This window comes from Trematomus bernacchii, unplaced genomic scaffold, assembly GCF_902827165.1.
Source record: "Trematomus bernacchii unplaced genomic scaffold, fTreBer1.1, whole genome shotgun sequence".
In the NCBI taxonomy this organism is placed as follows: Eukaryota; Metazoa; Chordata; class Actinopteri; order Perciformes; family Nototheniidae; genus Trematomus; species Trematomus bernacchii.
In genome coordinates, this window is record NW_022987634.1 from 96,695 (window position 1) to 123,081 (window position 26,387).

At 40.9% G+C, this 26,387-nt stretch overlaps 1 protein-coding gene across 4 annotated transcripts in view; it reads left to right on the forward strand.

Moving 5' to 3' along the window:
- The window catches only part of abcc3 (ATP-binding cassette, sub-family C (CFTR/MRP), member 3), a 67,524-nt gene extending 41,451 nt beyond the window's left edge, over positions 1 to 26,073 (forward strand). The window contains exons 8-31 of one of the 4 annotated variants that reach the window (XM_034133101.1): positions 1,573 to 1,815; positions 2,990 to 3,167; positions 3,277 to 3,438; positions 6,009 to 6,101; positions 6,461 to 6,664; positions 7,742 to 7,888; positions 7,977 to 8,064; positions 10,650 to 10,716; positions 10,806 to 10,932; positions 13,178 to 13,354; positions 14,347 to 14,514; positions 14,853 to 15,036; positions 15,123 to 15,231; positions 15,373 to 15,529; positions 16,293 to 16,500; positions 16,926 to 17,236; positions 20,721 to 20,920; positions 21,948 to 22,074; positions 22,329 to 22,430; positions 23,098 to 23,244; positions 23,498 to 23,656; positions 23,880 to 24,046; positions 24,157 to 24,351; positions 25,230 to 26,073. In XM_034133101.1, the coding sequence (XP_033988992.1) occupies positions 1,573 to 1,815; positions 2,990 to 3,167; positions 3,277 to 3,438; positions 6,009 to 6,101; positions 6,461 to 6,664; positions 7,742 to 7,888; positions 7,977 to 8,064; positions 10,650 to 10,716; positions 10,806 to 10,932; positions 13,178 to 13,354; positions 14,347 to 14,514; positions 14,853 to 15,036; positions 15,123 to 15,231; positions 15,373 to 15,529; positions 16,293 to 16,500; positions 16,926 to 17,236; positions 20,721 to 20,920; positions 21,948 to 22,074; positions 22,329 to 22,430; positions 23,098 to 23,244; positions 23,498 to 23,656; positions 23,880 to 24,046; positions 24,157 to 24,351; positions 25,230 to 25,341 (3,832 nt within the window). In that variant the 3' untranslated portion in view covers positions 25,342 to 26,073. The other 3 variants (XM_034133100.1, XR_004556164.1, XM_034133102.1) reach the window with 3 other exon arrangements.
- Positions 26,074 to 26,387: the final 314 nt, after the last annotated feature.

Here is a 26,387-nt window from a genome sequence, read left to right on the forward strand (position 1 = left end):
CGCACTAACCACTCCACCAATGCCACAGTCACCCCCGTCGTGCGGGCCGGATGAGAATGTTTGGCGGGCCGGATGTGGCCCACGGGCCACCAGTTGATGGTCACTGGTTCACATGAATAAAAAGCTACATAACACACGAGGGGACGGGTAATAACCGGAAAAGCATGTCATGGGACCTTTAATGCAAAAATCTCAGTTGCATATCATATGAAACTAAAAAAAAATGGGTTTCAACTGGTGAAATAAGATATTTAAAGACGTCATCTTAGACTTTCACATTTTAAACACAACACGACTAATCAAGAAAACTGCAGTCCTACAACATTGTGCTGCTCCAGTGTTCAATTCTGTGCACACTCAACAAGTCTGATGAACTCTGACCTCCTCCAGGCTGCTTCTCCTCTCATGCTCTGGTTTTCCTGTCGTAGTTCCTTTGTGCTTTCTCACTGAGAACAACCTGTAAACTGATATGGAAAAGCTTGATTCAGCCTTTTTTACTCGTCATCTGGAAACCCGTTTGGTATTGAGCTGAATCCCTTCACAGTTAACCTGTTGAACTGTAGTCGTCTATTGGTTCGCTGCTGCAATCTGACTCCTGCGCTCTAAGCTGGTATTAGAATAGATTTTGTGTAGTTTACAAAAACATTCCTTTCAGAATGTCTCACTGCCTGAGCTTTCTGCACATTTCTCAAGATGAGAAATGCACCTTTGTTTGTATTACAGCTAATCTTACTACTCGCTGTTGCAATAATCCAGTGTTTTTCCAAAGAAAATCATCATACCAATAAAATATGGAATGTGTAATTCTTAGGAGCTAAAACAGTTAAACATTAATCAATAATAAAAACAGATGTTATTGCAGTGTAATTTATTCACATTTTAAATGGGTTTATTATTTAACCACTTCCTGACGGTGAATTACTGCTAATGCAAGACATATCATCATCAGCTTTGAGTAAGTTGTATATTTATTTCTAAGGCAGATTAAACGTATCTGTTCCTTTCCCTTATATCGAATCACTTAAGCTTATTTTAGGGTTAATATTTGTATTTTGTGCCTCTTCTGTACAATGTTTACTTAATTTTCAGATAGGTATTTATTTTTCTCATACTGAGAACTTTGGAATTGTATCCACTGCAGACCATTTATATGCACAAAAAGCTACATTATATAACACACTACAGGAAAGGGAAAACCCCCCCAAAAGCATGATTGGGCCTCTTTATGTACACTCACAATGTGCATTGTTGGAGGATTCTGGGATATGCACAACATGTCCTATATGTAAACAGACATTTCCGTGGCAAATCTAACCATGAGTCAAATGTCCCTAGCCCTAATTTCACCTCAACATTTGCCAGTTAAATGCATAATTGGTTTTAATATTCTTCTTAAGAGTCTTTGAAAGGCCTTACAATGATGTTGTGTGCTGTTTTAATATTATTGCTATTATATATCGTCTTACTTGTTGTGTCAACACTGTTTCATTTGACACATAAAGGCCTTTTTTTACTTAGCCAATGAAGCAGATTATCATTCTGAAACACTCTCCAAAATTCCATATTCTCCAGTGATCAGAACCTGTCCAGTCAGGCGGTGTACTCCAAGCCCCCGCCATCCACCACTAACCACACCGGAGCGGGAGGAGGAAGCAGCCCGGAGGAAGTAGAGGTGCTCCTGTCCAATAAGAAGGCTCCCAGACAGCCCTCCTTCCTGCGGGCCCTCATCAAAGCCTTCGGACCCTACTTCCTGATTGGGTCTGCCTTCAAGTTACTGCAGGATGTGGTCACCTTCGTCAACCCTCAGCTGCTCCGGTAGGAAAAACGTCCTTAACACACCATATTTGCAAATCTGGAACACCAACAGGCTACCATTGTTCCCAAATACTATGTTCAGGGTAGATCTTTGAATGACATGTTTATGTTTTTGCATCCTGGTTTGTTTATTCCTAAGGTATGGTAGCCCTTATGTAAATATTGTATGGTTATTTATCTTATAATAGACTAGGATGGACATTTTGTGAGAGCATCTGTCCTGTGAAAGCTAGAACTTTACATAAAAAGAAGATATAGATCAGTTTATACAACCACATCATTTCCCTGTACGCATTTTGTTACGGTTATGTTTTGACTATAGATGTGTGTCAGATGCTTTTCTTTACATAAGTTATTTTGATATCATACCGGGGTAATGTTACTAGGCTAGTGCTGCAGACCGGACTTTTCTGGAATGACATGGGACTCCTGTTGTAATTCTTCTGAGAGTTCATGATTTGCTCTCCTGCTTTTATAAAATGTATTCCAGCCATGTGTTTCACCTCCATAATTGAATCTTATTTGACACAGAAGAAACCAACACATGAACAGAACCATTTTAATGCATTTTTTAATGAAGCTTCAGCAACCTGCAATTACCAACTTAAAGAATGAAAATAATACTGATTTGTCTCCATGGTCTGGTCAACATGTGAAGAATTACTAAATGTGGACATATAAGGGAGTTTTTAAAGCTTACTTTTTTTGTTTCCAATCAAATGTATTAATAGAAGGACTTTGCTTACCTTGGTATCTTGCAAACCAAAGTTATAATCTCTAACAAACGTTGCAGTTTGATACAGATGATATTTTTGTAGCTATAAATTAATGAAATGAAATTAGCTTTTTCATATTAACCACCTGACCACAGAGCCCCCCCTCCCCCTTTCGACACACCACAAAAAAAATCTGAATTCAACACCTGGTTGTAAGAACAGTTTTATTTACTGTTGCATGCTACCAACATATAAACCAACCAATAGATGGTTTGTTCATGCTATCTCATGTTGACATTTTGCACGTAAGAAGACGTGTCTATTTAAAGACCATGAGGACAGAACAGAGGGGTTACATAAGAAGCAAACTATGTGCCATTATCAGCACAGCTCATTCCAGATATGTATTGTTTTTTGTGTTTTATCTAAAAGAATGTCCCTCCTTCTCGCTCTTTCAGAATGCTGATCTCGTTCACCAAACAGAAGGGTGCTCCTGATTGGTGGGGTTACTCGCTGGCCTTCCTCATGTTCTTCACGGCCTTCTTGCAGACGCTCATCCTCCACCGTCACTTTCAGTACTGTTTCGTCACTGGCATGAATGTACGCACAGCTGTCATAGGAGCCATCTACAGGAAGGTATGCAGAAATGTTCACGTTTCATTTTCTGGGGTTTTACCAAAAACAAATGCAACAACTCTTAAACAGCCCTCAAAACTTCCCTTCTCCCCCTATTATTGATCTGCAGTCGCTGGTGATAACTAACGCCGCCAAGCGCTCCTCCACGGTGGGAGAGGTGGTCAACCTGATGTCGGTGGACGCACAGAGGTTCATGGACCTCACCACCTTCCTCAACATGCTGTGGTCTGCTCCTCTTCAGATTATGCTGGCCCTTTATTTCCTCTGGCAGGTATGTGCACAAACTATGCATTTGATAGCTATGCTAGACATTTCCCTCCATATTCTTTTGCATGAACCTTTCTTTATGGGACACAGTGGACTTTTGCTTTCTCTCTAGTAGTGAATGTTTTACCATGCTTTTAGTTCCTAGGCCACTTAGTGATTACACGGATGTATACCATTGAGATCAGAATAACTGTATTCGTCCCACAGAGGGGACATTTACATTGTTACAAGTAAAGAGCCAAAGATAGCTTAATATTAATTAAGAAGCATGCATAAAATATTAAAGATAGAAGTAGGAACTACACAATTTACAATTTACAAAACTCACATCCAGTACCAATTACAGTTAAGAGATAGCAGCCAGGTGATAGTATTACAGGTGGAAGTATATATATTGCACAGTTATTTACAGATGTATTAAGTTGAATGGTCTATCTAAAGAAGAGCAGCAAGTTATAAAAACTAATAATTATGAATATAAACATCTCAGTTCTGACTAATGTTCCAATAAAGTTAAACCTTTTATAAAGACCCAATGTACTAATACGTAAAGATACAGTGAAAAACATTGTACCTACCAGGGCTGTACGGTGTTTTCCAAACAACAAACCATGGATTATCCCTGAAATAAAGGCTCTACTCTACTACTACTAAGGGACACAAAGAGGGCCTTTATATCAGGCAACAGAGAGGAGCTGAGGAGGATCAGAGAGGGGAAGAAGAGCGGCAGGAAGAGGAACAGCTGCAGCAGAGGAATGTCAGAGTCTGGAGAGGCCTGAAAATCTCTGGCTACAAAGAGCTAGACTCCCATGCCCAGGGGGACCGTCAGTGGGCAAACAACCTGAATCATTTCTTTAATAGATCTGATCAGTCAGGCGCCCCTCCCCCTGCCCATTCCCCCCTGCTGCACCCGTTGTCCCATCTGCCTGCACATGGCCCTCCCACTCCTCCTCCGACCTGCGGTGTCTCTCAGAGAGAGACCGCAGGTCCTTTCTTCCTGCAGCGGTCAGACTTTACAACCATCATGGCCCCTGGTGGACCCCCACACTCACACTACAACACAGACTTAAGCCGCTTTCACACCAAGTACTTTGCTGTACTTAGTGTCGGCACTTATTACCCCCAGGGCACTAAGTACAGATCGCGTTCACACCGGAATAAGTTCCCTGAGGGAAGATTACGTAAATGAAGCCGCTGACGTCACTTCTTCTTCTTCTGCTTTGGGTTTACTGGCAGGCTGCAAACAACTTCGCGTATACTGCCACCCGAAGTCCCCGGCTGGAAGTCCCCAGAGTTGGGGACTGGCTTCAGTAGAAGCTGCTGGGACTCCCAGCAGCTTCTACTGAAGCCTTCCGAGTAAATCGCAAGAACGCTGACACCTCCTCTCTTCATCACTCCACCGCTCCCATGTTTTTTTTTGTGTTGCCATAAGTTATTCTCTCTCCATTGGTGTGCGGGGCTAATGCTTATGCTAATAATGCTAATGCCAGCAAATACAATGGCGGCTTCACAAAACGAGTTTTACGGGGCATGGTTTGCAATTCGCCCAGCCAATAGAAATTGGTACTTTTTTCTCCCCAGGATAGTACCACCTCTCTAGCAGGCACTAAAAATGGGGGTAAAAGTTCCCGGCACTAAGTACTTTGTGAACGCAAAATAAGAGGTACTAACGGAACTAAACGGGAAAAGTACGGGGAAAAGTACTCCGGTGTGAACGCGCCTTAAGATACCACTGTTGTGTAATCACACCAACGTGCAATAATGTAACAAACAAGACTACGACTCCAATGTTATGTAATGACACTTGTGTGCATTAGGTACATTTTTTGTCCCCATCTTCACTTTTGCTGTAACAATGTAAATGTCCCCTCTGTGAGACGAATAAAGGTATTAATACTGCCAAACGGCCAACCCTTTCAACAATATAGTTTGATTTTGATTTTGTAATGAATACTTAAGCACAACATCTTAATTCTATTTAACAACATTTTCTGGTACTCTAAACAAAAAAATTCATAGTACTAGATTATTGAAATAAATGATAAATATATACTATTTATCATTTTTATACATAAAATGACCTCCTCACGGAATGTAATTCGCATGCAGGATTCATCTTGTTTAGTTCCACTACAGACTTGATATAACACTGTGTCATTAGTAAATAAAAGAACACTGACATGGTGATCTTGCATTACCATGAACTGTTTACATTTTCCTTTCCCTTAACTTCTGTCAGTGTTTACTTCCTGTTTGTCTCATTCTGCTGTTCCCGTTACTGTTTACTTCCTGTCTGTCTTCTTCTGTTGATTTCTCTGACAATCAGCGCTCTGTCTTTTAACCTCTTTCCTCGTCTATCTTTTCTTTACTTGTATTCCATGGTGTTTCCTGATGGATGAAAAACAAATGTTGGTTGTCCACAGCTGACTTTTAAATAACGTGACATCTTTCTGCGGCAAAATCAACAACCTCTCAATTGTCCAAATGATATAAAGATGTGCTAAAGAGCCTCTTACTGTTATATTGTTTTTTAATTATGTTTGCAGTAATTTATTGACGCTGTTGTTTTTTCAGAACCTGGGTCCCTCCGTGCTGGCGGGGGTTGCTGTGATGATCATGCTGATCCCGTTAAATGCTGTCATTGCCATGAAGACACGAGCCTACCAGGTATGAGCGGAAATAGTATTTGGCAAAAAATGTAATTGTTGTCTTTTGACTTAAGAACCAGCAAATCAGTGATATTAACAAATTACTTGATTAATTTGCACAAAAAATGTGCATTCGAAATGAATAAAAACTCTAGTATATACCAAGAGCTACTTTAATTGTTTTTTAATTTTTTTTTAATTTGCATTTTAAGAAATTAAATGGTTAAACGACATACATGACGGAATGGCATACTGATAAAGCTAGAGTAAATGAATAAAATTACAATCCAGAAATCAGAAACAGTTTAAAGTAATCTGTAGTCTAAAGTAGTTTTGTGTCATCGTTCTCGTCTTCCCCCTCCTCTTCCTCTCTCCCAGGTGGAGCAGATGCAGTACAAGGACGCTCGTATCAAGCTGATGAACGAGATCCTGAACGGCATCAAAGTGCTGAAGCTGTACGCCTGGGAGAACTCCTTCAAAAAGAAGGTCCTGGACATCCGTCAGAAGGAGCTTGACGTGCTGCGGAAGACTGCCTACCTGGGAGCGCTGTCCACCATGGCCTGGACCAGCGCCCCCTTCCTGGTAGGCTCTGCTCACATTTCTGGAGGCTGGCTGTCTTTTAAACTGCTTTTTGAATCTTAATGTTCATGAATTAAGCATAAGGAGCAGAATTCTGTTGTTTCCTTTTTATCAGATTCCTTGTTAAAGCGTACCTGTGACTTCTGATTGTTGCACATGCATAGTGACGTTAAGCCAAACGCACTATGTTTGTGTTTGTTTGGCAACGGAGCAATGGGGAAGATAAAAAACAAATGGTGCTTATAAACTGCGACCCGCCTTGCTTTTTTCCTGATAATGCTACATAACATCACAACAAATCTTTGATCAAATCAACAGGAGGTGGCTAGATAACTTTGCTAAAAGAGTCAGCTAACATTTACTTAGGTTTCGCATACTAAAATGTATTTTTTGAAAAGAAACCTGAATAATTACAGTTGATAAAGAAGATGCTTTAACAGCAAAACAATGGTGATGGAGGCAACAACTCCCATGATGCCATTAAAGTCCTTTATAATATGTTGTTATTGTTTTGATAGAGACCCCTAGTGGCAGGAAATCACATATTTTGTGTTTAAATCAGAATTTACAAAATTGCATTAGCTGGCTACGGTTACATGGGAGACTAAATGCAGAATACTTGTGGTGGAACCGTTGCCATGTTACATTTTAACATCTTGAACTCCTAGTAACATTAACACAACATGAGCAGCAAGGATGGTTGAATAATCTTACGACTGATACACCACCCTACACCAGAGGCGTCTCGGGAATCATTGACTGCACAGAGGCTGCACACACTCCAGTGCACACGCCATAGCAACATTACGCACCACTTTTCACCAGCTGATTGCCTGCTTACCAAACCAAATCCTCACGATTATATGAAACAAGTTGCCATGCCACTGCTCCCATAAACACACAGCCAGTGTGTATCAGTCTTTATAAACTGAATCTGAGATGTTGTGAATATCTGCAGCTGTTGATAGTGAGGTCATTGCTGAGTCACCGGTTTAATGAGATTAACGTGTGAGTGTGTGTAGCATCACAGCACTGACTGCTACAGTAAATGATGGGTCTGTTTGCCCATGTGCTTTGCAGGTTGCTTTGACAACGTTTGCCGTGTACGTGTCTATTGACGAGAACAACATCCTCGACGCAGAGAAGGCCTTCGTGTCGCTCTCGCTCTTCAACATCCTCCGGTTTCCTCTCAACATGCTTCCCCAAGTCATCAGCAGCATGGTGCAGGTGGGAACTGTTTTCCTTTTTTCTATTAATTGTGTTTACCTATCTTTTTTGTGTGTGTGATTTCATTTTGTGTGTGTTTATCATGCAGGCCAGCGTCTCACTGAAGCGAATAGAATCTTTCCTGAGTCATGAAGAGCTGGACCCAAATTCAGTCGACAGGAAGAACACAGCCGCAGGTGATTAAACACTCCTACTCCTTTCACAGACCTTAAATCAACATGTGGGTTCTGTTTTCCCTTCCTTGCCATACTTTGATTATGTTTGCACATCTGATGTCATTGCGCATGCTTTTAACTGACAGAAGACCTTTAGAAAATGTGGCTTGTCATTATTTGTCATCATTTTGAATCTCTTGTCTGAACTCAATAGCGTCTTAAGAATCAAGGAGTTTCTCAAAGACACTGCTTCCCACGCATCCCTTTCACACAGTGAGCTTGAAGAGCTTTTGGATGACTAACACTTAAAAAATGCCATTTGTACTTCCAACGGGTGGAAAGTAACTAAGTACATTTACTCAAGTTTTGTACTTTACTTGAGTACTTACATTTATAGATCTACTTCTCTACATTTCAGAGACAAATATTCTTATTTTGACTCCACTACATTTATTATATTATACTCAGTTACTTTGTACATCTACAAACACCTGAAATGCTAATATGATTTAAAGTGGTTTTTCTCTTTCCTTTAGTGTGTTATCTAGATTTTGGTGAATTGGTCTGCAAGGGTTAAAATCCCAAAGTCCTCCCCCGTCTGAAACACGTCCATTGGACTCCTTTTTTTTACTTCCGCGACACCATAAAGTCACTATTTAACACTCGCGCTTCTATTGGCTAGCGCTCCGACACATTGTACATGATAGGCTAAGGGGCGGGACATCTCTAAGTGGTTGCCCATCACATCAGTCCCGACCAGCTAACCAATCAGAGCAGACTGGGCTCTGGTTTCAAACAGAGGATGAAAAGAGGTGCTGCAGCACAGGCAGTATGAGAAAAGTAAAGAGCTTTTTGAACATTAAAGCATGGAGACATGTCAGAGTCACAAAATACAAATATGAACCTGAAAATATGTCCTCTTTAAAGCAGCGGTACAAATAATCTTCATCATCATTGTTAATAAAAATGCTGAGGTGAGCCCATTAACACCTTCATCTGGAGTTGGGAGTCACCAGCTGTGAACTTCACCCAACTTCATGCAAGCTCATTTCAAATAGAGTTTGTGGGTGTTTGGGTGTGGGGGTGTAAATGACTGTAAATAAAACATGGCAGATGTAGCTAATCATATTGTTTTGATTAGACCAGCTGCTGTATACTCAGTTTAAATATACACAATGTTAAACATTAATATTGTACATTTCCCAGTAGACCATCTTGCTCTTCAAGATTTGACAGAAGAGGTTTCCAATTTCCAAACACTGATAAATTATCTGAATTTACAATACCTCAAAAAAAAGCAAAAACAATACTTTTTTCCCCATAAACCAAAATCGGCTCTATTTCATCAGAGGCAATAAGACAAATCTGGTGTGTTTATGTCTCACAGTCTCACGGGCACGGGATCAAACTGAGCCAGCAAATATCCTCCGCTGTATCTTGTCAGAGAATATGAACCTGAAAATGAGCATAATAATGCAGTACTAATCTACACAGTATTTCAAGTATCTACATTTGGTCTGCACTGACAAACTACAATACTAAAATGCTCTTACATGTATAAAAACACGATATTACAAATATGATAATAATAGAATACTGTGAAAGATCCATTCTGCATAGTGGGTGCTTTTGATACTTCAAGTACATTTAGCTGATAATACCTGTTTACCTCATTTTATTCTGAAATGTGACATTAGCCGCGTTCACACCGGAGTACTTTTCACCGTACTTTTCGCGTTTAGTTCCGTTAGCACCCCTTATGTCGCGTTCACACCAAAAAGAGCACTTAATCTCGGGAACTTTTACCCCCATTTTTAGTGCCTGCTGAGAGATGGTACTTTCCTGGGGGAATAAAAGTGCCCCAGTTCTGATTGGCTGGGCGAATTGCAAACCACGCCCCGTACAACTCTGAAATGTTTTGTAGAGCCGCCATTTTATTATCCTGGCATTAGCATTATTAGCATTAGCATTCGCCCAGCGCACAAACGCAGAGAGACTAACTTATGGCAACCCAAATAAAACATGGGAGCGGTGGAGATGAGGAGGTGTCGGCGTTCTGGCGATTTACTCGGAAGGCTTCAGTAGAAGCTGTTGGGAGTCCCAGCAGCTTCTACTGAAGCTAGTCCCCAACTCCGGGGACTTCCTGCCGGGGACTCCGGGTGGCAGTATACGCCGTGAAGTTGTTTGCGGCCTGCCAGTAAACCCAAAGCAGAAGAAGAAGAAGTGACGTCAGCGGCTGCGTAATCTTCCCTCAGGGAAAAGTACTCCGGTGTGAACGCGATCTGTACTAAATGCCCTGGGGTAATAAGTGCCGGGGCACTGAGTGCCGGCACTAAATACGGCAAAGTACTTGGTGTGAACGCGCCTATTGTGCAGAATGAGTACTTTTTAGTTTTCTTAAACTATATTCAAATGCTAACATTTTTCTTCTTTAACTTAACTCAAATTTTGAAATCAGGAATTTTACTTGTTGTGGAGTATTTTAGTATCATAATATTTGTACTTTTAACTTGTAAAGGATGTGAGTACTTCTTCGTCACTGGCCCTGCCTGAATAAATCAAGCTGACATCAATTTCAAAAGATATTGACAAAGATGTTTCCACAGACTTTGCAGTGACAGTTGTCAATGGGAAATTCAGCTGGGCTAAAGACGACCCTCCTGTCCTGCACAAGTATGTCTTGAATCTCCTCCACATTTTTGTCATATTTCTGTGTTGTCATAACTGTGACTAACTCCTGTGAATGTTCTGTGTGTTTGCAGCATTAACGTGATGGTGCCTCAGGGCTCCCTGCTGGCGGTGGTGGGCCACGTCGGCTGTGGGAAGTCCTCCCTGCTCTCTTCGCTACTGGGGGAGGTGGAGAAACTGGAGGGAGAGGTCTCAATCCGGGTAAGACTTAAGTACACCTTCTAAAAAAACAAAACAAGCTTATTTTTCTTTCTTTATTTCCTTCCCTAAAGCTGCACTAATTCGTTTTTATGTTAACAATAGACCATTCTGTATTTTTTCTGATCATTTTATATTGGCTATTCTTTAGATACTCTAATAATATATATATATATATACTAACCTTTTAAGGTACTGACTCAAGACACGTATTAACATATATTTCAATTCCTCACTTTCAAAAGTATCCACAAGCCCTTAGGCTCAATAAATAACACAATAAGCTTTTGGGGATTTATCTGAACCAAAAATGAAAAACAACAAGCAAGGCTTTTCCTCCCTGCTTCCAGAATTTAAGCTAAGCTAATCGCTGCTGGTTAACATGCTAAACAAATCTCAATTTGGGATGATCAAAGTATATTTTATCCAATCTACTGTTGTGTAATTTAACAGTGATGACCCAATATAGAATTATCACCTCACTCAACTGAGCATTTTAGCATTTTTCAACTCTTTGTTTATTCACACCAACTTGTTGTTGGTGAATTTCATAATACCTTTTTTTTTTTATTAAAGGGGACCTATCATGCAAAATGCACTTTTGTACGTCTTTTGTACATGAATATGTGTCCCCGGTGTGTCAGGGAACTCACCAAGTGTCAGAAAACACAACCCTCTCTCTTTTCCTCCATACCCAAATCTCTAAAAACAGGGCTGCAACGGAGCTGATACAGACGTCAGAAAAGGGGTGCTCCGCCTATATGGGCAACTCTCCACCTATCAGGGGAATGGGGGGTTGGGTCACGGCCACGGCCATTGCCGCTCGAAAGCGCTGGAGATGCTGTAGTACATATGCCAGGCCTGTAAGTGGCGCTGTAGTCTGCCACAAAAGCAGCGAAGAAGACTTCCCGCGCATGGTTGCCATGGTTACCCTTCTGTTTATTCTCCGCTGTGGGCGCTCTGGCTCCTTTTCTCCCTCCCCGAGGCAAGCACTGTAATTCTCTCCGGTTAGTCCACCAGCAGATGACAAACACCCACCTCTCCGCCTCTTCCAAGGGACGAGGGGACCGTGCGGCAGAGTTTCAGTTAGATTTTTTTTCGCCGGTCAACATCTCCGTTAAAGTTAAAATCTTCCGGACAAAATTAGAAAAGTGCCGGTCAAAGGTCTTCTTTGTTATTTATTGAGCTTTAAAACAAATGAATAACGACTCTATATAATATTATAAGAATAATACACGGAGGACGGAGCCTCTCTTTTCCTCCCCCTCTTCTGAGAGCCCAGCAGCTGATCTCTGAGCACGCCCCCCTCTCCTGCAGGGGGACGTGGTCAGCTGCAGCTCATTTGCATTAAAGCTACGTCACAGAATCAGCCCCTGCAAAAACAGGGCTGGAAAAGAGCAAATAGAGCGAAATGAGGCATGGCTAAAATGCATGATCTGTTTGGTATTTTGAAAAAAAAACTTCACAGACATGTTTTATATAGGTATGGCCCTACAATATATTTTTCAAATATAGCATGATAAGCACTTTAAGTAACGTTTTATTCCACACGTTATGTGAGAGTGACCCGCTCTGTTATTCATTGGCACCAGGTGTACACTTATCACAAAAGATGGAATAAAGAGGGGAATCAATCAGTCACACTTTATTAATATAGCTCTGTTTGCACAACTAACCATACAAGTGGTTCAAAGGGTTCACAAGTCATTGCAAATGTTATGAACAAAACAAACTAAAACTAATCTCTTTGAGAGGCTTACTTATTATTAAACACCTGTTCTAATACAATGACTTACTCATTTCCGTTACTGTGTCTTTCAGTGGATCATAATAAGTGTTTCCCCTAGTTATGGTAGTAGAAACACTGATTATATTAATATTACATTTTGGGAATTTGCCCTCTTGTGGAGACTTTGATTAGAAATTGACACTACTCTGTCTGCCTACTTCATATGAAACTTTAACCAGCAGCGATTAGCTTAGCGTAAATACTGGAAGCAGGGAGGAAAAGCTTTGCTTGTTGTTTTAAATTTTTGTTTCAGATAAATTCCCAAAAGCTTATTGTGTTATTGATTGAGCTTAAGGGCTTGTGGTTACTAAGTGAGGAATTGAAATAGATGGTAATACGTGTCTTGAGTCAGTACATTAAAAGGTGAGCATAGGATATACTTTAGATACTGTTTATTCTTGGGACAAAAGACTTGTTAAAGGTTACTAACTACCAGTGTGTGGGCTCTCCTCTCCTCAGGGCTCAGTAGCATACGTCCCGCAGCAGGCCTGGATCCAGAACGCCACGCTGCGGGACAACATCCTGTTCGGGAAAGACTACAATGAGCAAAAGTACCGCTGCGTTCTGGAAGCCTGTGCCTTAACTCCTGACCTGGAAGTGCTTCCTGGAGGGGATATGACCGAGATAGGAGAGAAGGTACAAAGAGTAAAACACTTCGCTTTCCATTCTTTTACTGAAAAACACTTTCATTTTCCATTTTCTTACTAAAAAACACTTTCAGTTTCCATTCTCTTACTAAAAAAACACTCTTTGTTCCTGTTTTCTGGTGTGAGCTTTGGTCATGGTTTCTGATGTTTCCGACATTAAAGAGAAAAACCTTCTGAAATTGATTTGTCATGCAATGGTGAAAGAAGAGGGAGACTTCCATAACAAGTCTCCGTCTGACTAGTGTGAAGTATCCAGAACACACATTTAGGTGTTTTATTTTTCATTGTTAACTGATTTATAGAACATTTTATTTTGTTAAACCTGGTGGAAATGGGTTTTTATGACAGTTTTTTATGATTATGGAGTGATATAGAGAGATATTAAACATTTCCTCATTGGCCTAATCCAATGTTTTCTATTCCATATGCAAATAAGCACACATTTTAGTTTGCATATTTAAACATATTCATTGGAAAAGAGAAACGTAATTATTTTTAAGTTAATGTATTGGTTACAAATGTTTCACCTGATTTATAGAACATTTTATTCCTAACAACCTGTCGAAAATTGAGTTCTCTATTAAAGTATTTCTGTTTATGGTGCATGTAGAGCAGGGGTGTCCAAACTACGGCCTGGTGGCCAACTGTGGTCCGTGGTCAATTTTTTATTAGCCTGCAGCAAATTCAAAAAGTATAATGGAATATGGCCCAAACATGAAACTTGTGCTTTTCTTATATTGTACAAATATATTACACAGTGTTCATTTGTTAATGAGCCCCATTTTCAAATACATTTGGTAAATTAAAGCTGCCAACACTTTTTGTAACAAAATATATGGAAACCTCTGGAAAGCTGGGATGCAGGCTTTTTTTTTTTCAAGACAATGCGCCATTTGCATTTTTAAACATAATAATTGAGTAACTCCTGTAAAAATAAAAATAAAGCGTTTTCTTAATGAGTGACGTGTCTGTGTCCTGCAGGGCATCAACCTGTCGGGGGGGCAGCGGCAGAGGGTGAGTCTGGCCCGGGCTGTGTACAGCGACACTGACGTCTACCTGCTGGACGACCCGCTGTCCGCTGTGGACGCACACGTAGCCAAACACATCTTTGACAACCTCATCGGCCCAGAGGGGTGTCTGAAGGGCAAGGTGGGAGAGCCTTATCCGGGTTTTTATCTTTCCATTAGTTTGTGATTTAAAAAGTCCAGAATCGCCATTTTAAACTGTGCAATGCCTACATTACTGAGGCTGGCGCTACTCAACTGTGCAATACTAAAACACTTATTAAAGCATTTGGAGCATTAATCATTCATATCTTCATTACAACACTGAATAGATTTGTATCAGTTTATTTTATTTTATTACATTTTTACACTACTCTTACCTAATTTCTTACTCTATTTTATAAAATGTTATCTTTGAATTTAGTAGTTTTGTAATATATGTGTTTTATTAAATGACAATGGTTTTTTTCTTGTTAACTCCAGACACGTATTCTGGTGACACACGGCATCAGCTTCCTGCCTCAGGTGGATAACATCATGGTGATTGTGGAGGGCCGGGTGTCAGAGATGGGCTCCTACCAGGAGCTGCTCAAACAGAACGGGGCCTTCGCAGAGTTCCTCAGGAACTACTCCATGGAGGACTTCGTGGAGGAGGAAGAGCCCGCTGGTAGACCATCACTTCCTTATATTATTTACCTCATTTTGCATATTTTCTGCTTGAGCTGTATAACATACTGCTTCATTGCTTCGCAGAGGAGATAATTCAGGATGAGGAACTGTTCCCTGACGACGCCCTTAGCAACCACGCAGACATGGTGGACAATGAGCCGGTGGTCAATGAAACCAAGCGGAATTTTATAAGGTAGAGAAATACTATTGTTTCCTTCCTTTGCCTTTTCTCTCATAAAAACTTTAATTAATCATTTTAGACATATTATGGAATGCTTTTCTAGTGGAGTTAATGAAATGCCATACATGGAAATAATATTTTCTCCCTTTACAGACAGATCAGCATCATATCAGCAGACGGAGAAAACCTGAGGGGCCGCTCAGTGAGGAGACACAACTGCAGCCAGAAGAAACATGGGGAGCAACAAGAGAAGAAGAAACCAAAAGAGCTGCAGAAACTCATCCATGCAGAGACCGCGGAAACAGGCAGAGTCAGTCTTTAATTGTTCATTTTTTATCCTCAGATGTACAGTGAGCCTTTTGGGCTTTTATCTGAGGCCTCTTGTTTTGTTTTTTTTTACTTTAAAATTAGCTCATATCCTGAGATCCTCTTCAGCCCTATCCTATTGCAATACCACACTATGAGTATTATAAATGATTTTATGTATGAATAGAAATCACAAAATACAACAAAGGTTGTGAGTGTTGCATCGGATCCACGACAAGGTCACTCAAGAGAGTACATTAAAGACTTAAATCTCACTAAATTGTCCCTACCAGCTCTTCAAGACAACACTACAAATTCGAAATGCACACACTGTACAAGTGTTCACAGTGTACAGCATGCAGTGTATTAAACGAAGTGTCCAAATTGAGACACAGCAAAAGTTTGTTTTTAACTTTTTGCTACTGAAGAGATTGATGTTCACTTGCCGCCCTTACTGGCCGTTTGAGTCATCCATAAGTGACAGTGAATAACAAAGGTTTTCAAAATTGGTGAATCACCACAACCACAAACGTTGTTTGAGCATACTGTCATAAATGTTCACCAAAAGAAAGCAAGCGAGTTTAGCTGCAGAGACACACATGCAACAGAAAAATATGACTCCTAATTATATACATCAATATATGATTGTAATGGTTATACCTCTGCATGTGTGACCATTAAAGAGGGTTTCATCCCTCCCAATTCAATTCAATTCTGTCATGAAGGCTGTGTGCGCTGACCTTGCCTGACCTCTGTCCCTCTGACAGGTGAAATCAAAGGTGTTCCTGGAGTACGCCAAGGCAGTGGGCATCCTGCTGTCGGTGTTCATCTGCTTCCTGTACGGCTGCCAGAGCGCGGCGGCCATCGGAGCCAACATCTGGCTCAGCCAGTGGACCAACGACGCCTTAACAAATCAGACTCAGGAGAATATTCACTTGAGGGTGGGGGTGTACGCAGCTCTGGGCATTGCACAAGGTAAGAATCACTCAAAATTAGCATTAAGTCAATTCAAGTCCAGCTCTTGTTTATGCATTTAATGTTGTATAATACCTTTTTGTTGTAATTTTGCACAGAGGTTCAAATTGTGTTTTCAGGTTGTATGTGCTGCCACACCATGGGGCTAAAATATTGTTTTACCTGAAGGTGCTCCACCCACACAGTTTCTTGTTGCAGACTTTGTTGAATAAACTGTGTACTTGCTTTACAGCTAGTTTTTCTACAATAAACCAACTGGAGAGATGTTTCAGCAAGAGAACATTTGAGTGGTGTAATGATTTAACGTTGTTCCTTTTACAGCAAACTGTTGATGGACTGACTGTGTCTGCTAGTAACACACTAACACCTTCCTCTCCAACATATCTTTCCTCCACTCCTACTCCTCTGATCCACCCCCGTCACAGGTCTCCTGGTCATGCTCTCTTCCTTCACACTAGCCATGGGGAACATCGGCGCAGCAAGGAAGCTGCACTTTAACCTGCTCACCAACAAATTTCACACGCCCCAGTCTTTCTATGACACCACGCCTTTAGGACGCATCATCAACCGCTTCTCCAAGGACATCTACGTCATAGACGAGGCTCTCCCATCCACCGTGCTCATGTTCCTGGGCACCTTCTTCGTTTCTCTCTCCACCCTGATAGTTATCATTTCCAGCACACCCATCTTTGCTGTCGTCATAGCCCCCCTGGCTTTCATATATGTCTTTGTCCAGGTACTTTGGGAAAATGTTGCTCATGTGCCGGATGATCGATCCTCTTTCTTCCTCTTTTCTTTGCTATTGTCCTTTTCCTGGGATGGCATGCTGCATGCATGTTGGAGCAGCAGCTTAATTCACTTTCAGTTTCAGCTTCTCCATAGCCTGTGATGTTGTCCGTGATGAGCCTGCTTCCACACCCCTTCCACACACTCAAACAGACATGCACACACAGGTTGAGCAACACTGGCCAACCCCAATATGCACACAATGTACTTAAGTACCTTTTTGTTTTAGGAACCAAAAATATTATTACTCAGGCTTTCCTTATCTATAATCTCCCTCTAGTGGTGGACCATTGTAAATACAACTAGATCAACTTGGGGCTTTTCTTTGAATGCCAGTGGTCTGCATTTGTTTTAGGGTTTTAGCAGGTGCCATGTGTAGCAAACTTGTGCACGAATGATTTGCATTCATGGAATATTGGAGCATTTCTGAAGTTGTTTGAAATACCAAAAGGGTAGTTGGTTGGTTAAATTAACGGTAGTCTGTGAATGTATAGGAGTATCTCTGGATAAATATGGAGGATTCCATACATTTTACCCATTATAACTGTATCTTAATATTTATATCTAAATATAAAATGACTTAGTTTCGAGGTTAAGGTTTTATTCTAAGCCAACAGTAAAATAAAACAGCAGAGATGGAGAATAATAAACATTACTTTAAAATAGTGATTAATCGAAAAATCAGTTTTTTGTGTAACATTTAGGTCAAAGATAAAATTCACACTTCTTGAGATACAGTAAACTCGATGTTTGTGGCCATATGAAGTCACAACTGATTAGATATAGAGTTATTGAATGAGATAGAAGTTCATTTACTGATACCAAGGTTTGTTGTACCACTTGTTTGTTGTACCCCCCCCCCCTCCGCCTCCGTCTACTTTTAGGGAACAGCGCTGGCACACAATCATTTTTTAAAGAAGTGTTTTTTGTTTAGCTGGAGCACACATTGTCATTAGACATCAGGAACAGGTCCTAATCTATTTAACTCAGGTGTTGTTGTATTGTCAAATTTGACCCCCTCCCCCTCCCCTCCCCCCTCTCTCAGGTGTGTTCGTGTTGGTTAACTGCCTGTTGGGTCGGGGCTTCTGTATGCTGCGGGCAGCCAAGCTCATACACTGCGACCTGCTTCAGGGGGTCCTGCGCGCTCCGCAGGGCTTCTTCGAGAGCACCCCCACTGGGCGGTTACTAAACCGCTTCAGCAAAGACGTGGATGCTATAGACACCCACATCCCTGAAAATATTGACATATGGATGCGCACTTTCTGGTACACTTCGACTGTGCTGCTCATATGCTCTGCCCTCACCCCAATGTTCCTCCTAGTCATAGCCCCGTTAACGGTGTTCTATTGGTGGGTTCAGGTAAATAGGACGTCCGCTAACTCATTAATACAACATGCATGTCTGAGAGTGTGTGTGCATGGGGTTGAAGTGGTTGCAGTGCAGTAGGTGCAGTGTAGTTTGGTGTCTGTTAGTCCAGTAGTCACAGCAGGCTGGGGCCTTCAAGGCTCAGGGGCCAGTGTGTAGTCAGCAGCACCACCTGGTACAGATGATTACACCAAAACCTTTTGGCATATTGCAACTCCAGTTATATTACACATTCATTCTCACAGGCAAGGCTGCTCTGGAGGCAGAAATAATCTCACTAGTTGTACTGTATGTGTACATTTAATGTCCATTTGGAACTAAGCTTGTCTACTGAACTTTTTTTTACCCTGCCCAGTTATTGAGGGTTTGCCAGATAGCTGTAGTAACTTCGGCCCACTGAGGTTAATGAGGTTACTCCTGCCACAGGAGCAGCTGTGTCTGTCAGGTCTGGTGGTGGCTGTGTAGGCAGTGTGACTTGTGGTAGATGGATGGTCGTGTGCGTAGTGCTAATGACTGCTGTATTGGTTTACATTTTTTTTTCGTATTTCGAACAATAATAAGGGCAATTTCAAGTCATCCATTACTCATTTTGCTATGGATCTTGTGGATCTTCTCTGTGGGTCAGTCATATGTCTGTATATGTCGAGTTTAGTTTACTTTCCCGAAGGAGTACTAATCAGCCTGTGAAAACAGTTGTATAATTATTTCTGCGGTGCTGTGGAGAGACCTTTTTTTTTTGTTTTTTAAGAGGTGGCTTAAGACCTTTGGAGCTTGACTCGTGCTATGAAACAAATACATATCTCAGTGTCTGCTGCTTTGGTCTTTAATCTTGTGAGCTAAAACATTGGAGTATCCCTTCAACCCCTCTGGATACACATCATATAATGCTAGCTGTTTTGCTAACCAGATTATCTTTAAATCAAGCCTACAGACTTTAAAGGTGGGGTAGGTAAGTTTGAGAAACCGGCTCGAGATACACTTTTTGTTATATTCCATGGAATGCTCTTAACATCCTGATAGCAATGAATATCTGAAGTGCTTTGACAAAAAATCCATAACAAAATGTCATCTGTGGAAGCCGTAATACTGTAAAAAGCACGACCAATCATTTTAGCCGGCCCGGGTAAAATAACTGGATGGCCTACCTGCCTGTCAGCCTTCCATCTGTGCACAAACTTATCTCGTGCCCTCATTGGTCATGTGCGCGCTCATGTGTGTTGGAGGAGGGGCTCTGTAAGGAAGTGGCAGATTTTCTCCGGTTGTGTATTTTCAAATTCTAGCGATCTCGAGCTGGTTTCTCCGAAATTACCTACCCCACCTTTAAGTTAAGGAATAATCAATCACTCAATCAAAAAATCAGTCAGTCTGTAAATCATTTCAAATCAACAATCCAATCCACTTGGATCCACTGGAAAATGATACAGAAATGAGAAATTCATGGGGTGTTTTAGTGCGCGTGTACATTTACACTAACTAAATGAACCTTCAAATAGCTTAAATCTGCTTCACTATCACAATCTCTTAAATGTCTTTGTCTTTGTCTTTGTCATGACATTCATCCTGCATGGTTTATGTCTTTGCGGCATCATCTGTCTCTAAACGTAGTCTTTGTTTGAATGATTAATTTCTAAATTTATGATAGCCTAACTAATCATACCAATAATAGCCCGATAAATGGATCATTTCATAATATGTGTAATGAACAAAACACCTGCAGTTGAACACATGTTATTAACTGTGCAGAAATACACAGAGTTATTATGCACAAGGGATTATTGTTCCTATTCTAACTATTTGCTAACATGATTGCTCTGTTGACATGCGGTGTAAAGTTATTGCAGGTAATATGCATGTAGACTGAGTTGGCATCCTATCATAAATGTGTAAATTGGACTATTAAATAATCACTGTGGGTGTTTTGTTCACACAGGCTTCTTAATTACTCTGCATGTGTGCGAGTGTGTGTGGACTTGTCTGTGAGCATCATATTTGTTTTTAACATCTGAGCATGTTTAACACCCTGTTCAGTTGTAATGTTGTGTTTGTTTCTCTCCCCCCCACCCCTGTAGAGATTTTACGTTGCCACGTCCCGACAGCTAAAGCGCCTGGAGTCAGTCAGCCGCTCGCCCATATACTCCCATTTCTCTGAGACGGTCACCGGCACTAGTGTAATCCGAGCCTATGGCAGGCACTCTGCCTTTGTTCTCATGAGTGATATGAAAGTGGATGAGAACCAAAAGTGTTACTACCCGGGTATAGTTTCCAACAGGTAAGTGTCCCATTTCAGCTCAGCAGAACAGAAGCTGTGTCCAACTATAAAACAATATTATCCAGGCACCAGACCCAGGTGTCCCGAGTTACTGCAATCAGTGCAGCCAATGCAGCACAGACAGCACAGCCACACCCTCTCCACTGATGATCCCACAGGGGCATCACAAGTACCTTTAAAAAAAGGTGTCAAAGTGCTTTAACAGACAAAGCAAAGAAAATCAGGATAAAAGGCAATAAATAAGAGAAAGTAAAAAAAGAAGAAGAATTTAAGGGGAAATTGACACATTAAGAAGATGACAACAATAAATAGTAAGAGAAGAACAAATTATTATATGAAATAAAAGTACAGTATTGTTTTATCCTCCTTCACATAGCCACTAGTAAGATGAATAGTATGTTGTCTATGCTGATACTAACACCACTGTTAATGAACATTTAATAAACCTGTAAAACAGGAATAAACCATGAAGCAGAGGTAACATGCTGTTTACAGCCACGATGCCATAAAAAAAACGTCCCTTTATGGGAGGCTCTGCTTCCCTCTGCTGTCTGTAGAGGTAGACGTGTTTCGACCTAAATATGACCCGGAGGACATAGTTATAACATTACATTAGTGTAGCTAATACGAAATAAATCAAATCAATCAATTAAAACTGAAAACGTGATTTTTATTTCATTTTAATTGTTATATTTTGTTTTAATATGGGTATGACTATGAGCTGGATTGATGTAATCCACAATCAGTATTGAACAGAAGCAACCATTAGCTTATATATGCTACCAGATGAATACATGTGGTCATATGTATCCACTTCATTAAAAAATAATCAAGCAATTAAGTTTAATAACCTCCTGAAAATCATAACTGGTTTTAAGGATAGTCAAGATGTCAGTATTAATTAAGGTTTACATTGAACTTGCAAATGTCACTCCAGATTTCAATTTCTCATCAAAACATAAACATCGTAATTGAACTTTCAACCAGATGCATGAAGTATTTTAATAATATATATTGTGTCCCACAGGTGGCTGGGAGTGCGTATCGAGTTCATTGGGAACTGCATCGTTTTGTTCGCTGCTCTGTTTGCTGTGATTGGAAAGGAGAATCTGAACCCGGGCCTCGTGGGTCTGTCAGTGTCCTACGCTCTGCAGGTACTAACTAACTGCTGCAACTAAATCCATCTGCAGGATTTCACTTTTTTTTTAACAAGTAATGTAAATCAGCAGCTGAAGTTAGTTATGTGTATAAGTCCTAACATGTATCTACTATTACAGTATTATTATTTTTAGGTAATAACTATTCATCCACCCCTTGTTTCTTTTTAAGCAAACTATTTTAGCTACTCGTCTATAACGATTAGGAAACTACTTGAACCATTTATTCTAACTCTGTGGTTCTGTTGTAGGTGACCATGTCTTTGAACTGGATGGTGCGGATGACTTCAGATCTGGAGAACAACATCGTAGCAGTGGAGCGGGTCAAGGAATACTCTGAGACCAAGACAGAGGTTTGTGTGTGTGTGTGTGTGTGTGTGTGTGTGTGTGTGTGTGTGTGTGTGTGTGTGTGTGTGTGTGTGTGTGTGTGTGTGTGTGTGTGTGTGTGTGTGTGTGTGTGTGTGTGTGTGTGTGTGTGTGTGTGTGTGTGTGTGTGTGTGTGTGTGTGTGTGTGTGTGTGTGTGTGTGTGTGTGTGTGTGTGTGTCACTTTCTAGTATTCCAGAGAAGTTGGCTTGTGCATGTGTTTGCTTGCAGCAGTAAAATAGTGTTGGCTTTGTGCTGCAGTTAAAAAGGAGGAATGTAACCACATTCCAAAAAACTGTCCTGCTGCCAAGTCATGTTCTCAAAAAAACCTATAAACTATAACCAGATCCAGAAATGTTAGATTACCTGGTGCCAACAAGGGCCCCTCTGTTATACAAGACAAACATGGCACGTGCACTGTACACAGTGTACTTTCTTCCTACTTTTCAGCAGCCATCACAGTGTGTGCCCCATGTATAACTGCTATAGTTGTTAGTGAAAGCTTTTGTTTGGAGCATCCAGTGTGTGTCAGAGGGGAAATAAATGTTTGGTAGCTCTGACTCACACACAGAAGTCATTTGAAGTTCTGCTAACTGCGAACTGATGAGTTCTTCAGAAAGTGTTCCTGGTCTGAAATGCTGCTCTTCTGTTCACAGGCCCCCTGGGAGATTGAGGACAAGAAGCCCCCAGCTGATTGGCCCATGAAGGGGAACGTAGAGTTCCACGACTACAGCGTCCGGTACCGAGAGGGACTGGACCTCGTCCTAAAGAACCTCACACTGAGCGTGAAAGGAGGAGAGAAGGTGGGGGGGGGGGGTTTGGTGTGGCCATCAGTAAGCAATAATGGGTCAACAAGGTCCACTAATGTGTGTGTGTGTGTGTGTGTGTGTGTGTGTGTGTGTGTGTGTGTGTGTGTGTGTGTGTGTGTGTGTGTGTGTGTGTGTGTGTGTGTGTGTGTGTGTGTGTGTGTGTGTGTGTGTGTGTGTGTGTGTGTGTGTGTGTGTGTGTGTGTGTGTGTGTGTGTGTGTGTGTGTGTGTGTGTGTGTGTGTCCACAGATTGGTATCGTGGGTCGTACAGGAGCTGGGAAGTCCTCCATGACGCTCTGCCTGTTCCGACTGCTGGAGTCTGCAGCAGGAGAGATCACCATCGACGACGTGAAGATCTCAGAGATAGGCCTGCACGACCTGAGGTCCAAGCTCACCATCATTCCACAGGTACACACATGTGCACACACTCCTCACAATATGTCAGAGAAAATGTTTTTCCTAACAAAATATGTAAAATGTAGTTGGAAATTGTTTGTACTGTTGGTTTCTACGGATTACTGACTAGAAGCGACTAAAACTACTACAATCCAAAATATATAATACCTCTCGTTGGGCCTTTTTCTGATTGTCTGTTATGTTTCAAGCCTGAAAATATTTGTCTCTGTTGCAGGAGCCTGTGCTGTTCTCAGGCACACTGAAGATGAACCTGGATCCCTTTGAGAAGTACAGTGATGAAGAGCTGTGGGCGGTTCTGGAACATTGTCACCTCCATAAGTTTGTGAGCAACCAGCCGGCCAAACTGGAGCTGGAGTGCTCCGAGGGAGGAGAGAACCTCAGGTTTGTTCAGAGGGAGAGATACAGCAGCTTTTAATGCATGGTTGTTAGCAGACAAACTGATTGTTCTCTTTAGCGCTGTGTTTCACATGTTGTGTGCTCTTTATGTTCAGTGTGGGCCAGAGGCAGCTGGTGTGTTTGGGTCGGGCTCTCCTGAGGAAGACGAGGATCCTCGTCCTGGATGAAGCTACAGCTGCTATTGACCTGGAGACTGATGATCTCATCCAGTCCACCATCAGGACTCAGTTTGAGGACTGCACCGTCTTCACCATCGCTCACAGGCTCAACACAATCATGGATTACACAAGGTTCAACATATATAAATACTTTACATTTTCAACTTTAAAGTAAACCTTGAAATCTAATGCATCCATCAACAGCAATCAGCTTAACTTAGTAAACACAGAACAATGATAACAATCAGATTTCAAAGCTCCTTAGTGATCCTAAAGTATTCTGGGTTGTGAAGGGCACACAAACATTGAGTGTATCTCACCGAAGCTCACTGTGTGTATTCTTCAGGTCAAAGAAACAGAAAAGGGGCACTTTTTAAAATGGCAAAGCATTTTTCTGTATCTTAAAACCTGCATATTTGACACACTGCAACATTTATTGGCATGTTACGGCTAACCGTAGATCAGTGGAATAATGTGATAAACCAAGCAAACTTAAAATATTTATATTCTGTGTTGGTTCGCTTTTAGAAAATATAGAGAAGCGAATGCTTACTGACATTAAGAATCCTTTATTATTTTACTTCATCCTATCGTCAGTAGAAACCAACAGTACAAAACAACTTCCTCACCTGGCAAACAAACAATGAATCACAACAAAAATGGAGACAGATGAGTTAGAGATGTTGGTAACATAACAACAACAAAATCACGAAACAATCACGAAAATTATGTATTAATAGACAACCTTTCTCTGCATAATAACAAGCCATTACTTATGTAATGTGTATATGTACTGTATATATATTTGGGCGATCAAATAATGCTTAATTGGTTCATTTCAAATGCCCATCCATTTGCCACATTGTGTATAAATGTATATCATTTGGATTGTATACTATGTGAACCTTGTACCGCCTGCTTTGGTAATATCGTGGTCATGCCAATAATCCAAACTCTGCAAAGTATCCATGTTTTGTAAATGACTCATGCTCTCCTCTTTCTCCTCGCAGAGTGCTGGTGTTGGACAAGGGACAGATAGCAGAGTTTGACACTCCGACAAACCTCCTATCACAGAAAGGAATCTTTTATGGCATGGCTAAAGACGCAGGCCTGACGCAGTAGAACTGCCTTTCGTCCCAATTTGTACAAACCAGGGTTGAGGATGAGCTCAGTTCAGTGTGACTTTGCATTTCAGACCTGGCAGTGGAGCTGAAGAGTACCTTTATTGTGAACTTGGTATTTATTTTCAGGGCACTCACTGCTGGTTTTGAATGAAGCCTCCTCTGCAGACTTGGATCAATTAGCCATTGCAAACAGTTGTATTGTTTTCTAAACCCGTATCAGAAACATTTACATATTCTGTGATTGTCTTAAGTTTCTTGCACTGAATGTTTTGTTCTTTGTGGCAAAGAAATGTCCATTTGGCATCTCATAAGGATAAACAAGCCATATGTGCAAGTACTAGTTGATCCAAGCCTGCTGTTTAGTGCCTTCTGCTAGTGGGATAAAGAAAGCCAGTGAATGTATACTTTTCTAATCGGCTGACTGCTGCAAAACAAACAACAACAAAAAAAAAGGAGGAACTTTTTTATTTTTATTTTTTTTCTACAGAGAAAAATATTGTGCCACTGTTACTTTCCTCAAAAGAAAAACAACACTCCTTTTGTGATAAACCCACTTGTTTTTTTACTGTACCATTATTTAAGCTACTTTTTAAAGAATTGTTTAATCTTAGGGAAGTTTGCTCAGTTTAATATGTGATTCTTTTGTGAACCAAATCTATTGAAACTTGAACTCTGTACCACCAAAATATGAAAGATGATAAAGCCTTTATTAAAAAAAATGGAAGAACAATGTTTGTGTGCTGTCTTGGTATGATACTGAAACTCAGGGGCACCAAACATATTGCACATTAAAAGTGGAATGCACATAACCAAAGAGTAGTGGTGACAACACTTGCAGAGACTGAAAATGATAATGCAACAAGGGATGGGAATGTGATTACATCAACAGAGAGTTGGCCATCTTTGGAGGATAACATTGACTGCAACCTATTCACTGATCTATGGATGTACAAAGAGAAATGGATAGAGCATTAATTCCTACGAAAGTATACCTCAGTGGCGCATGAAACCAAAATGGTAGTGATGTGACGTTCACGAACGATC